General features: G+C 40.1%; 1 protein-coding gene across 1 annotated transcript in view; it reads left to right on the forward strand.

Annotated features, from left to right (window-relative positions):
- The first annotated feature begins 425 nt into the window (after positions 1–425).
- NLRP5 (NLR family, pyrin domain containing 5) overlaps positions 426–15,480 on the forward strand; it is a 55,417-nt gene continuing 40,362 nt past the window's right edge. The window contains exons 1-3 of the mRNA XM_012643004.1: positions 426–714; positions 3,547–3,624; positions 14,043–14,099. Of these exons, the coding sequence (XP_012498458.1) occupies positions 426–714; positions 3,547–3,624; positions 14,043–14,099 (424 nt within the window). The remainder of the gene's footprint in view (positions 715–3,546; positions 3,625–14,042; positions 14,100–15,480) is intronic.

Below are 15,480 nucleotides of genomic sequence, written 5' to 3' on the forward strand. Positions count from 1 at the left end.
CAGGCATAATGGAAATCAACTAATCTAAAAATTAAAAACTGATTCTTAGTAACTGGCAAGAACCTTCTCTCCAGTGTCTTTGAGTATGATGTCCTAGCCAAGAGGATTTCACGGCATGTATATGGAATCTTATTCAATGCCAGATGCTATTTTGGTAACTAAGGGTACAGACAACAAAATATCCCAGAACTTATATTCTGGTAACAGGATAGATATGGCAACTATGGTTTTGTCCATGAAAAATTGAAAAGGAGCTGAGAATGTTGCTCCTCTATGAAGTTGATTGAGGTTCATTGTATGAGCTTGAAAATTTGCTGGAAGATTCTATTTAGTGTCTTGTCACGCTTCCCACAGGTCCCGTTCACTCCACATTACCAAAGAATCCACTTTTCCACCAAAACCTGAGCTTTCAATCTTGCATCAGGATGGCAGAAGACAAATTACCCGCCTTTTCCATTGATGGACTGCAATGGTGTCTCAAGGAACTAGACAAGGAAGAATTTCAGACATTTAAGGAATTACTAAAGAAAAAGTCTTCAGAATTGACAAAGAGCTCTATTCCATTGGTTGAAGTGGTTAATGCCGATGTGGAACATCTGGCCTTCCTCTTGCATGAGTATTACACAGGACCTCATGCCTGGGAAATGTCCATTAACATCTTTGAAGAGATGAACCTGCCAACACTCTCTGAGAAAGCAAAGGATGAGATGAAAAGTGAGTAACAATTTGGGGCAGGAGAGAAAAGGGATGATACCAAGTTCTCATGGGAATGGGGAAGGTGCCATTGTTGTGTAATTGTGTCCACCTCTGCAGTGACAGTCTGAACTGTGAGAAGCAACTCCTTGGTCATCCCCACTGGCTGGAAATTAGTGTAGTCTCCAGCCTGTGAAATGATGCAGAAGGAGAAACGGGTAGATGATTGCTCTACCCAGATGGAATTCAGTTGAAGTTAATAGGATTTGGAGCTTGAGTGGTAAGCTTGAGTTCTGGAACTGTTGCTTGTTACTCCTGACTTTGGACACATCTCCTCTTATTCTGACCCTTGGATTCTACATCTTAGAATAGGGGCTGTGATATCATATGTACCGTTGTAAAGGCTTGATGGATAACATATAGAAAGTGGGCAACAAAGCTTTGTTCACTTATTGAGAACACTGATAGTTCAGTGGGGGTGGGGGACAGGTCTGCCACTCAGCCCTGGGCTGAAAAACTGAGATTCAAGACACAGATTGAAGGATTGGCCTTGGACTGTCGGTCCCATATTGCAAAAATGGACTCAGATCAGACTGTGTTGTTATCTTAGGGTATCTAGGAGAAAGGCCATTTTTTAAAAAAAAGTTCTAAGTAAACTATCTAAAGAATGGAAAAATACCACATGTACTCACTAGTAAACTGGAACTAACTGATGAGCACACATGTGCATAGAGGGAAGTAAAACTCAGTGGAAACCAAGCAGAGGGATTGGCAAAAACCTACCTAACAGGTACGATGAACACTATCTGGGTGATAGGCCATGTAACCAAAAACATTTTTACCTCCACAATACTTTTAAACAAAAAATAAAATTTAAAAAATTAAAGTTCTCCTTTATTAGGAGAAAGTCTCTCTTCAGCTATAGACTGAAAACTTAAAGCTTCCAATGATTGAGCAGCCAAGTTGGCCCTTCAGGCCACAGGTGTTACACACCTGCACACCAGCCATTCGGATGAAGCTTGAAGCTTCAGCTACAGAGGACTTGAAGGGCTGTTTCTTCCAAACCTTGGAAATTCCCCGTGTGGAAGACGTGTTCATGGTATTCTCTGGAAATTAGGGTATAAAAATTACAGTGCTAGCTGATGTTTACTGAGTCGGCACTACACTGAGACTCTCATGTGCCCTGCCCCTGGTTGTCAAACCCACCCAATGAAACAGGCTCCCCAGGGGAAAAGCCAAAACTGTGGATATTGACCAAGTCCATGAGCTAATAAGTGACAAAGATGAGATTCTTTTTTTTTTTTTATTTCAGAAAATTATGGGTGTACAGATGTTTAGGTTACGTGTGTTGCCCTTGGTTCCCCCCCCCCACCAAAGTCCGTGTTTCAAATATGTCCATCCTTCGGGTAGTGCGCATTGCACTCCTTGTGTATACAAATACCCCTCCCCTCCTCCCTCCTCCCCCCTCCACCCGCCACCCTCCCCCTTCCCCAGCATCCAATAGATGTTGTTCTGATATGTGCATTTATGTGTTGATTAGTTAATACCAATTTGATGGTGAGTACAAATGGATCCCGTTCTGCTGCTCTTGTGCCCCACTTTGGATAATGGGCTTAAGTTTAATCCAGGAAAGTATAAGAGGTGCTAGATCACTGTCATTTCTTATGATTGAGTAATATTCCATTGTGAACATATACCAAATTTTGATAATCCACTCATGGATTGACGGGCACTTGGGTTGTTTCCACATTCTTGCAATAGTGAATTGTGCTGCCATAAACATTCGGGTGCAGATGTCCTTATCGTACAATGTTTTGTGCTCTTTTGGGTAGATGCCTAATAGTGCTATTGCTGGATCGAATGGTATTTCTATTTTTAGCTCTCTGAGGTATCTCCAAATTCTTTTCCACAGAGGTTGCACTAATTTGCAGTCCCACCAGCAGTGTAGAAGTGTTCCTGTCTCTCCACATCCTCGCCAACATTTGTTGTTTTGTGTTTTTTTGATAGAGGCCAATCTCACCAGGGTTAGGTGATACCTCATTGTGGTTTTGATTTGCATTTCTCTAATGATTAGAGATGTTGGGAATTTTTTTATATGTTTGCTGGCCATTATTCTGTCTTCTTTTGAAAAGTTTCTGTTCATTTCGCTTGCCCATTTGTTGATGGGGTTGTTTGATTTTTTCTTGTTGATTTTTTTGAGTTCTAGATAGATTCTGGTTGTCAGCCCTTTATCAGCCCTATTGGTAAAGTGTTGAGTGACCCAGAGGGAGTCATGGATAGATGTGGGGAAACCACTTGCGGGCCATCCTTGTGTCCCATGAGGGACATAAGTGGGGCCTGGAGTAGAGTGGCAGTTAGTGAAAGAAGTAGAAATGGGCTGAGAGATGTTTCAGAAGCAGACAGAACAGGTCTTAAGAACTAAATGCAGAGAGAACCTGGTATGGAGGCTGATACCCAAGTTTTTGGCATAAGAAACTGGGTGGATGGGGTCCCCTGATCTCGTCCCAAGAAACACTGGGAGAGATCTTTTCCAACAAGTCTATCAGAAGCGTAGTCAGTGTTGGGCCTCGTGAGTTGAAGGCATCTCTACTTAGGTAACTCACAGGCGTCTCGTGAGTAGGTCTGAACTCATGAGAGTTAGACCTAGTAGGTCTAACTAGGTCTGAACTCCGAGGTGTTGAGGTTGACTCCTGACATTTAATAGCTGTAACCGACTACCTCATTGTGAGACTTACCCAAGGCCACACAGCAAAACTGTGACTGAAATGTACAAGTTCAAAATGAGATGCTCTTGTCCCTGGCTTGGGTAATTGCTATGACTTTGAGACCATTCTCCCTTTTTCTCTGTTGCAGAACATTCTGTGGCTGAAATACCAGGAGATTTTGAGCCAATAAAGACTGACCAAGGACCAAGCAAGGAAGAAGGATCAGGTTAGAAAAGGGGCAGTGGAAAAATAGTTAACAGTTGTACCCCTGGGAGCAGAGCAATGATTTCTGATAGTCTGATGTTCTTTCTAGTCTAGACTCCCTATCATTAGCTGACCACGTGGGTTCTGAGCGTTTAGTAATTCTAGTCTTGTTGCAAGTTCAAGAGGGTTCTGTGGTTCTTAAGGCTTTCTTACAACTCATGGGGTTCTTGTCATCTTCAGTTTCGGTAACTTGATGACCTTACTAGGATAAGCTCCTCCTAATAACCTGTTTTGGAGTTTTTGGAGGGAACCAGATAGCATGAAACCAGATTCAATACAGTTACCCAAACATCTGAGCAGTGACTACCTGCAAGGCACTGTTCTGTGTACTTACAGTACATCCATGGCCAAAGAATATGTGAATCCCCTGCATTCATGAAGGTCACACTTCATGGAGAGCAGGAAGGGCAAACCAACAAAAAATCAAACAAGTGAAGGCAAAACATACACGGAGAAATGCAGGCTCGTGCAGACAACATACATTCCCCACTGTTACCCACACTACCACTATCTCACTAATCTCCCAGCAGCCAGTGTCGACTGTGAAATCTAACACCTAGAAGGAGTCCAAATCTGCCTTCATTTTGATACAGTTTTGTTCAGGCTCTGGACAGGAAAATACCCTTCAAGGCTAAAGTCTGAGTAATTGATATCTAAGTGAGAGTCTCAGAATCCTAAAGGTTATACCTTGCTGAAAGTACAATGTAAATCTAGGCTTAACAAGGTGAGTGCTAGATATTGTTATCCTTTGAGAGATAAAATTATATCTTACAGGTTTTATACATTATTAAATGGCTGCTTAGTAATGGTATGAAATGAACATACTTACAGATTGACTTTGGCAGAATTTTGGGGCGGTGATGAAAATGTTTTATTGTGATGGTTGCACAAATCTGAATATTCTCAAAACCATGAGATTGTACACTTTCGATGGGTGAATTGAGTGAGTCATAAATTTTATTTCAATAAAACTATTACCAAAAGAAAATTGAACACTGAGATTCATCAGATTTGAAGTCACCATTGTAATATGGATCTGAAGCCCAGAGAGCCTGGTTTGCCCAAGGTACATCAGCCAATAGAAAGCCTGATTTGTCATCTTTATGTTAGATCTTCCAAATTCTCTGCAACTGAAGATCCTTTCATCTTACTTGACACATTAATTTATAGTCTAATAGGCTGACGGTATTGTACTGTGTTGCCTAAGACATAGCTCCTGATGTACCTCACCCCACCAAGATCTCTCTTGCAGAGCTTTTTATTTATTTTTTATAGGTTTGAGGTTTAATTTACATATCATAAAATCTTAAGGATATAATTCCAGGATTTTTAATAAGTTAATAGACAGATGAAACTGTCACCACAATCCAGTTTTAGGACACTTCTATCACCCAGAAAATATTCCTCAGGTCCATTTTATTCTTTGCATAATTTGAAATAATATTGTGAGTGTTGTCCTCGAATTTGTTAATGGAATGAATGACATTTACAGATTGTTTTCCAGTGTCAAACCATTCTCACATTCCTGGAATACTATGACTTAACATCATAAAATACATTTTTATACACTTCTAGATAGTTTGCTAATATTTCATTTAGAATTTGGCATCTGAGTTTGAGTGAATTGGCCTGTAATCTTTTCTGATACTTTTCTTGAATTTTTAAGACATAGTAACTATGTTTAACTTCTTGAAGAATTGCCGAATTATTTTTCCTAAATGACTACACCATTTTTCATCCCCACCAACAACTAATGAGGCCTCCAATAACATTTGCTACTCTCTGTATTTTTTTATTATAGCCACCCTAGTGGTCATAAAGTAGTATCTCCTTGTAATTTTGTTCTTTTTTTCCTCATGAAATATTTTATTGAAACGTTTAACATTTATTGAGGATTTACTGTGTACTGGGCATCATAATAAGCCCTTGACATTTATTGTATCATTTGATGATAATTTTGATTTGAATTCCCTGATCACATTCAGAATCTTCATGTGCTTACTGGCCATTTTTATATCTTCAGAGAAAGTATATTCAAATCATTTGCCCATTTTCATTATATTATTGAGTTGTAATACTACTTTATGCTGGATGCTAGACCCTTAGCAGATACATAATTTGAAAATATATTCTCCCATTCTCTTGGTTGTCTTTTCACTTTTTTGATAGTGTTCTTTGAAGCACAAAAGGTTTTAATTTTTACAAAGGCAAATTGATTTATTTGATTTCTTGTGCTCTTGGTGCCATATCTAAAAAAGCCTCACTCAAGATCAAGTTTACACCAATATATTTTTTTAATTCAGGATATTATGGGGATACAAACATTTTGGTTACATGAAATGCATTTGCCTCATTCAAGCCAGGGCCATAAGTGTGTCCTTTGCCCATAGAGTGTGCCCCATCTCCATTAGCTGTGGGTTTACCCACCCCATCTACTCTATCCCCCAAACCCCATCCCCCCTACCTGACTGGCATCCAATAGTATTACTACCATGTGTTCACCTTAGTGTTGATTAGTTTGTACCAATTTGATGGTGAGTACATGTGGTACATGTTTTTCCATCCTTGTGATACCTCACTTCGAAGGATGTGCTCAATCTCTATCCATGATAACATAAGAGGTGCTAGATCACCATTATTTTTTGTAGTTGAGTAGTATTCCATGGTATACTAGACAACATTTTATTCATCCAGTCATGTATTGATGGGCATTTGGGTTGTTTCCACATCTTTGCAATTGTAAATTGTGCTGCTATACACATTCGAGTGCAGATGACTTTATTATAGAATGTCTTTTTTTCCCCTTTGTATGGATGCCTAGTAGTGGGATTGTTGGATCAAATGGTATTTCTATTTTTAGCTCTTTGAGCTATCTCCAAATTACTTTCCACAGGGTTGTACTAATTTGAAGTTCCACCAGCAGTGTATGAGTGATCCAATCTCTCCTCATCCACGCCAGCATTTGTTATTTGGGGACTTTTTGATAGAGGCCATTCTCACTGGAGTTAGGTGATATCTTGTGGTTTTGATTCACATTTCCCTAATGATTAGAGATGTTGAGCACTTTTTTATATGTTTGTGGGCCGTTATTCTGTCTTCTTTTGAAAAGTTTCTATTCCTGTCCTTTGCCCATTTATTGATGGGGTTGTTTGATTTTTTTCTTGTTGATTTTCTTAAGTTCTATATAGACTCTTGTTATCAGCTCTTTATCGGATGTGTAAAAAGCAAATATTTTCTCCCATTCTGTAGGTTGTCTATTTGCTCTAAGGACAGTTTCCTGGGCTGTGCAGAAGGTTTTTAATTTGATCAGGTCCCATTTGTTTATTTTTGTTGCTGCTCTGGTTGCTTTGGGGGTCTTCCTCATAAATTCTAAAACAATCTTCCCCACATTTTCTTCCACAGTTCTTAAGGTTTCACGCTTTAGGTGTAAGTCTGTTATCTAACGTGAGTTGATTTTTGTGAGAGGTGGGGATCCAGTTTCAGTCTTCCACATGTGGATATCCAGCTTTTCCAGCACCACTTATTGAATAGAGATTCTTTTCCACAATGTATACTTTTGTCTGCTGTGTCGAAGATTAGATGACAATATGAGGATGGTTTTATATCTGGGATCTCTGTCCTATTCCAAAAGTCTATATCTCTGTTCTTGTGCCAGTACCATGCTGTTTGATTACTATAGCCCCTTATAAAGACTGGAGTCTGGCAGACAGATGCCTCCCAATTTTTTCTTTTTGCTTAAGATTGCTTTGGCTATATGAGGTCTTCTCTGGTTCCAGACGAAGTGTAGAGTTATTTTTTCTAAATCTGTAAAGAATGATGGTGGAATTTCAATAGGGATTGCATTAATTCTGTAGAATGGACATTTTAACAATATTGATTCTACCAATCATGAGCATGGTAGGGATTTCTATCTGTGCATATCGTCTACAATTTCTTTTCTCAGTGTTTTGTAGTTCTCCCTATAAATATCTCTCACCTCCTTCGTTAAATGTATTCCTAAATATTTAAATTTCTTTGATGCTATTGTGAAAGGTGTTCTGTCTTTGATTTGATTTTCAGCTTGACTGTTATTGGCATGTATGAATGCCACTGATTTGTGTCTGTTTATTTTGTATCCTGAAACTTTACTGAATTCGTTTATCAACTTCAGGAGTCCCTTGGCTGAATCGTTGGGATTTTCAAGGTATATCATATCATATCATATCATCAGCAAAGAGTGAGAGTTTGACCTCTTCTGCCCCCATTCTGACACCCTTAATTCCCTTCTCTTGTCTGGTTGCTCTGGCAAGAACTTCCAGCACTATGTTGAATAGAAGTGGGGATAGTGGGCAACCTTGTCTGGTTCCAGTTCTAAGCAGGAATGCTTTCAATTTTTCCCCCTTCAATATGATATTGGCTGTGGGTTTGTCATCTATGGCCTTAATAATTTTAAGGAATGTTCCATCTATGCCTATTTTGTTAGAGTTTTTCTCATAAAAGTGTGCTGGATTTTATCAAATGCTTTTTCAGCATCTATTGAGAGAATCATATGGTCTTTGTTCTTTTATTTATGTGGTGAATTACATTTATAGATTTGCATATGTTGAACCAGCCTTGCATCCCTGGGATAAAGCCCACCTGGTCGTGGTGAATTATTTCTTTGATGTGCTGTTGGTTTCAGTTTGCTAAAATTTTGTTGAGAATTTTTGCATCTATATTCATGGGTGATATTGGTTTGTGGTTTTTTTTTTGCTACATCTTTTCCTGGCTTTGGTATCAAGGTGATATTGGCTTCATAGAATGAGCTGGGGAGGATATCATCTTTCTTAATGTTTTGCAATAATTTCTGCAGTATAGGTATGAGTTGTTCTTTGTATGTTTGGTAAAATTCGGGTGTGAACCCATCTGGTCTGGGACTCTTTTATTTTTTGGAAGATTTTTTATTGCTGCTCCAATTTCTGTGCTTGATATTGGTCTGTTCAGGAGTTCTATTTCCTCCTGATTGAGCTTAGGGAGGTTGTGTGTTTCCAAGAATTTGTCCATTTCCTCCACATTTTGTAGCTTTCAGGCATATAGATTTTTGTAATATTCAAAGATAATGTTTTGTATTTCCATGATGTCTGTAGTGACCTCTTCTTTTTCATTTCTGATTAAGTTTATTAATGTCCTTTCCTTTCTAGCTCCTGTCAATCTAGCAAGAGGGCTATCAACGTTTATCTTTTTGAAAAACCTGTTTTTGGTTTTATTGATCTTCTGTATAGTTCTTTTGTTCTCAATTTCATTTAGTTCTGCTCTAATCTTAGTTATTTCCTTTCTTCCAGTAGGTTTAAAATTAATTTGCTCTTCCTTTTCCAGTTCCTTGAAATGGCTTATTAGTTTGTTGATTTGTGAGCTTTCTGTCTTTTGGATATGAGCATTTAATGCTATCAGTTTTCCTCTCAGTAATGCTTTTGCTGCATCCCACAGGTTTTGATAGCTTGTGTCCCCATTATCATTTAATTCAAAGTATTTTTTGATCTCCATCTGAATCTTTCTTCACCCAGCATTAATTTAGCAATATGCAATACATTGTTTAATTTCCATGACTTTGTGAAACGGTAAGCATTTCTGTTGGAATTGATCTCTAGTTTCAGACCACTATGGTCTGAGAAGATACATGGTACAATTTACATTTTTTTAAATTTGTTGAGGTCTGATTTGTGGCCTGGGATGTGGTTGATTTTGGAGAAAGTTCCACGAGGTGATGAGAAGAATGTATATTCAGCTTTATTGGGGTAGAATGTTCTGTTAGACCCATTTGTTCTAGAGCTCTATTTAAGTCCATTATTTCTTTGCTTATATTTGGTTGGAGGATCTGTCAGTTTCAGACAGTAGGGTGTTGAAATCCCCTGCTACTATGGCATTACTGTTTATCATGCTATTTAGTTCATACAGGGTTTGCTTTATATATCTGGGTGCTCCTATGTTGGGTACATAGATATTAAGAATTGTTAAGTCTCCTTGTTGGATTTTTTCTTTCACCATTATATAGTGACCATCTTTGTCTTTCTTTACTTTTGCTATTTTAAAATTTATGCTGTCTGAAATCAGAATCACTACCCCTTCTCTCTTCGGTTTCCATTTGCCTGAAAGTTTTTCTAACCCTTGACCTTGAGTCTGAAAGCATCTTTGTGGGTTAGATGCATTTCCTGGAGACAGAAGACACTGGGCTTGTAATATTTTGTACACTCAGCCAGTCTATGTCTCTTCAAAGGACAATTCAAGCCATTCACATTTATTGAGAGAATTGATATTTGGGGTAGATTTGTGTTCATCTTGTTGGGTAAGTTCTTATTGTTTTGTTTTACCTCTTGAGCCATTGTGGAATCCAGGTTCTGGGCTTTAACTCTTGAGTGTTTTTAATTTGGTGGGTGTCTATTGTGCTGTTCACTGTATAATGCAGGTCTGAGTATTTCCTGCAGAGCAGGTCTGGTCTTCGCAAATTCCATCAGTGATTGCTTGTCTGGGACAGTCTTGTTTTCTTCCACATAGTTGAAGCTCAGTTTTGCCAGGTAAAGAATTCTAGGTTGGCCATTGTTCTGATTAAGAAGATTGAGGATGGGTCCCCAGTCCCTTCTGGTTTGTAGGGTTTCATTTGAGAAGTCTTCAGTTAGTCTGACAAGTTTTCCTTTGTAGGTTATCTGTTTCTTTCATCTTACCGTGTGAAGGATTGCCTCTTTTGTGTTTACTTTAGCCAGTCTGATAATTATGTGATGTGTTGTTTGCCTCTTCATGTTGAGTCTCCCAGGAGTTCTGTGTGCTTCCTCTATCCAGACATCTAGGTTTCTGGCCAGGCCAGGCATATTTTCCTCCAGTAGTCCAAGAAATATATTTTTCAGCCCTTGTGTATTTTCTTCTCTCTTGGAGATGCCTATAATTCTTATATTTGGTTGCTCTATATAATCCCACATTTCTTGTATGTTCTGCTCTTTTCTCTTGCTTCTGTGTTCTTTTTCTTCATCTGATTTGTTTAGCACATAGGCATTATCTTCAAGCTCTGAGAGTCTCTCCTCTGTGTGATGGAATCCATTCTATTTTTAAGGCTTTCCACTGTGTTGTGAAGTGCCTTGACTGCCTCCTTCATTTCCAAGATTTCTGTTTGTTTTTTTTTCATCATATTTCAATTTCTTTAGAGAACTTTTCATTGATTTCCTGTATTGTTCTTGTGGTTTCTTTGGGTTTCTATTTTCTCTTCAATTCCATTGAGTTTCCTTGCAATCCATATTTGGAATTCTTCCTCCATCAATTTAATCATTTCCTTTAAATTACTATCTGATTTTGAGGGTCTCATGATTTCTTTTAGGGGTGACTTTTTTCTCAGCTTTTTTGTATTCCCTGTGTTCTCTCTCTGGTTCTTTCTCATCAGGGTACTTGATTGAGAACTGGGAGTGCTAGGACTGGTTTGTGCCCTTAATTTGAAGCCCCCAAGGGACATTCCTTAACAGTGGTGGGAGGAGGCACGCTGGTCTTGTATTGCCTTAGAGGTATTTTGCAAGTTGGGTTACCTCTGACCTTTTGTCTTCACCTCTTGGCAGTGGAGATTAGTGAGTTTGGTCCCCCAGATTAAGCTCCCATGTGGTGAAACACACCTGTGTGTATAACTCCACTTCCCTCTAATAGCTCGAGATGGAGAGCACTGTGTTGAGCTGTGGGGTTACCTTCTCTGTCATTGGTTGTAGATTGTGTGGAGGAGCTAGTTATTGAGGTAATCTGATGCCTCTGTCTTGGTTTCTGGTCCCCAGGTGAGGAATACTAGTGCCCTAATCTTTAGAAAGGGTCTTGACACTCCCGAGGGTTGCTTGGACCCTATTCCTCCTTAAAGTGGTGGTAGGAGCAAGGCAAATGGCAGCTGCTGCCTACCACCCAGGATGTGTATGCTTCTATTGTTGCTTGATCTGCTGCTAGGGGGAGCCACTAATATGTTATTCAGGGCTCTTCCACCACACTTGGGAGGCTGCTCCTGATGGGATGGGTTACTTGGTACACCTGCTGTGGCCTCTGGCCAGGATTTTCCTTCCCTGAACACGAACCCCATGTTGGCAGCTGCCCGAATGCAAAGATCAGGCCCCAGAGTTATGATCCCACTGGATGACCTAAGCCGGTATGACAGGCAGAGTCACTAGGCTGTCAACTTACTTATCTGTGCCAAGGCCTGGCAGATTCATGCCAGTCGCACAGGGAAAGTGGCTTCTCTTGCCTCTCCCTACCTCCAGGGCTGGAGCCTACCACTTTTGCTGTGAAAGTCATTGCGTTAGGGGGAAGGGTGATGCCCAAGTCCACCCAGTGCCCCACTGCCTTGTGAATCCCATGGGCGTTAGCCTCCCACAACTGGGGAAGTACTCAAAATTCACCCATCAAAACGGGCCCAGATAGTTGACAATAGGTTGCAGAAGGGTGGAGACCAGAGTCCCTGGGTTGGAGGAAGGGTGCTGCCCCAAACCATAGCGCACAACAGCATCTGGATTGTGGACCCCCAAAATGGTGACCACCCACCCACTGAGCACTAGCGCTGGGGGTGACTGTTCAGGAATTGGTGGATGCTGGATTCGGGAGCTCAGTCAAGAGGACACCCTGTCGTCTCTGTGTGTCACCCTCCCACAATCTCACACCTGTCCGGCAGGAGGTCTTACACTTTGTGATCTGCCCTGAGCCAGCCTAATCGCCCATGGCGATTTTCAGGATAGAGTCCTTTTCAGTGTTCACCTATGTTGTTCTGGTCCTGCTGACTGCCAGAGGCGAGGTGCCTGTCTCCTAACTCCCTCGAGTGGTAGCTCAGACCAGTCCATCCCTTGCCCAGTGCAGTTCTAGCACAGAGCTCTGGGGAGTTCAAGATGCTTCCTGCTATTGTCTCCTCTCCTCAGAGCCTAACATGTCCTGCTACGATTTTGCGCTGACTTCAGGGAAGTCCCTGTCTGAGTGGGCGTGGAGGTCAGTGGGGAAGCAGGATGTTCTCCTGTGGGTCAAATCCCACTGCACTCGATGGCTGGGTGGGCAGAGCCATCCCATGCTCTGTTCTCTATTGTTTATCTCACACTCTCCAGACTTTGCGATCCTATCTCCCATTCACCTTTTTTTTTTTCCTGTGTTGTGTGTCCAACGCTGTTTCTCTGCCAATTCACAATGCAATTCTTGCAGGGGAGCAATCCACTCGTGCATAGCAGACCGAGTTCTTCACCTCTTTCTCTGGGAGCAGGGAACCAGGAGGTCACCTTTACTCCGCCATTTTTCTTCCCACCCCCCGCACCAATATTTTTTAAGGGTTTTATAGTCATAGCTCTTAAAATGATTTAGGTCTTTGATCCATTTTGAGTTAATTTTTCTGTATGGCATGGGGTAGAGGGTCCATTTTCATTGTTTTGCATGTGGATATTCAATTGTTCCAGCAACATATGTTGAAAGGGCTATTCTGTCCCATTCAATTTCCTAGGCACTCTTATGTGAAATCATAGATGTAAGAGTTTATTTTTGAACTCGCAATTATCTCCCATTGATCTGTATGTGTATTCTTGTGCAAGTACCACACTGACTTAATTACTGTTGCTTTATAGTAAGTTTTGAAATCAGAAAGTGTGATTCTCCGCCTTCAAGACTTTTTTTTTCCTACTGTTCTGGGTCCCTTGGATTTCCATATGAATTTTACAATAAGCTTGACAATAGTCTTCCAAGCCATGAACACCGGATGGTCTTTGCATTTATTTAGGACGTTTTCAATTTCTTTCAATTATATTTTGTTGTTTTCAGTATACATTTCAGCTTTTAAATTTGTTCCTAAATATTTTTATCCTAATTTAAATGGAATTGTTTTTTGTTTTATTTTTTGAGACAGTCTTGCTCTGTTGCCCTGGCTAGAGTGCAGTGGTGTCGTTGTAATTCACTGCAACCTCAACTCCTGGACTGAAGCAATCCTCCTGCCTTAGCCTCCCGAGTAGCTGGGACTACAGGCATGTGCCACTGCACTCGGCTAATTTTTCTATTTTTAGTAGAGAGAGGGTCTTGCTCTTGCTCAGGCTGGTCTCAAACTCCTGACTTGAAGCGATCCTCCTGCCTCAGCCTCCCAGAGTGCTAGGATTACAGGCATGAGCCACCACGCCTGGCTTGGAATTGTTTTATTAATGTCATTTGTTTATTGATAGTGTATAGAGATAATTTTGATTGTCAATCCTCTGATTTTGAATCTCATGGTCAGTGTACTAGTTCACTCCTCCCTCTTGTTGAGTCAATGGTTGCCATGTTCCAAAATAGTCAGAAGATGAAATGTAACATGACAAAGCTTATTTCAGGGTTTTGTGGGGTGTCTGACATCTCTGATTTGAATAATAAATGTAAATATGTTGAAGCTTATTCTCCTCCCCTCTTTTCCAGAAATTTCACAAGCTATGGAAATAGATGGTGCCACAGAGGCAGAGACAGAAAAACAAGGTGAAGAAAATCGATTTACTCACTTGTTGCCATCCTGGAGGGAAGTTAAGTGAAGGAAGCCCATGTGGTTTAGGTGGCAGGGGGTCCACTTTCCCTTTCTTTATTCTCATTCATTTCTGTCCATCCCTTCCCCAAGCGCTCTTGAGATCAGCACCACGGACAGAGCCATACCTTCCATTGTGATTACCTAGTCTTTTACAGCTTAATTTTCAATTGGCAAATAATAATTGCATATATTTAGAGGTACAATCTGATGTTTCAATATGTGTAAACATTGTACAATGATCAAATCAGGCTAATTAGCACGCCTATCACCTCAAATATTTGTCATTTCTTTGTAGTGAATATATCTAAAATTCTTTCAACTATTTTGAAATATACATTAACTGTAGCTGTGCACTAGACCAAAACTTATTCCTACTAACTGTAGCTTTTTGCCTGTTTTCTAATGTCTCTCCACCCTCCCCCAGCCCTGTGTAACCACCATCCTACTCTCTGCTTCTGAGTTCTACTTTTTTAGACCCCATATATAAGTGAGATCATACAGTATTTGGTTCTCTACGCCTGTCTTATTTCACCTACCGTGATGTCTTCTAGGTTCATCCGTGTTGTCACAAATGACAGAATTTTCTGGTTTTTTAGGCTGAATAGTATTCTACTGGGTATATATACCACAGTTTTGAAATTCAGCCCCTGATGAATGCTTAGGTTATTTCCATATTTTGGCTATTGTGAATAATGCCATGATGAACATGGAAGTGCAGACATCTCTTCCACATCCTGATTTCAATTCCTTTGCGTATATAGCCATAGTGTAATTGCTGGGTCATAGGGTGATTTTTAGCTTGTTGAGGAACCTCCATACTATATTCCAAAATGGTGATATGAATTTACAATACCACCAATAGCATATAAGAGTATCTTTATGAAAACAAATTCTAAGACCCATAATTCTAGTGCAATCACGCATTAAACACAAGATTGTTTGACCAGTTCTAAACATGGAGTGAAAGAAATCAAGTGTTCAAAATTAGATTTTTTTCTTAATTCCTTCTATTAGCAAGTATTCAGTGAATAACTACCACTTAAAGAACTGTGATGGAAATGTACAATAAGAAAACTATTTCTTGTCTCCATGATATAGATACTCCAGAGTGCTATATTAAATAAACAAAGATATAAAACGGTGGCATGATCCAAGGAGCTATGGCTGTATGAAATGGGACTTGAATAGTCAAGGAAGTATTGATAAGATCAGACTTCCCTGAGAAAATGTTGCTTGAGGCTTTTTTTTTTTTTTTTTTGAGACAGAGTCTCACTGTGTTGCCCGGGCTAGAGTGCCGTGGCATCAGCCTAGCTCACAGCAACCTCAAATTCCTGG

Source organism: Propithecus coquereli, unplaced genomic scaffold (genome assembly GCF_000956105.1).
Source record: "Propithecus coquereli isolate 6110/MARCELLA unplaced genomic scaffold, Pcoq_1.0 Scaffold193, whole genome shotgun sequence".
In the NCBI taxonomy this organism is placed as follows: Eukaryota; Metazoa; Chordata; class Mammalia; order Primates; family Indriidae; genus Propithecus; species Propithecus coquereli.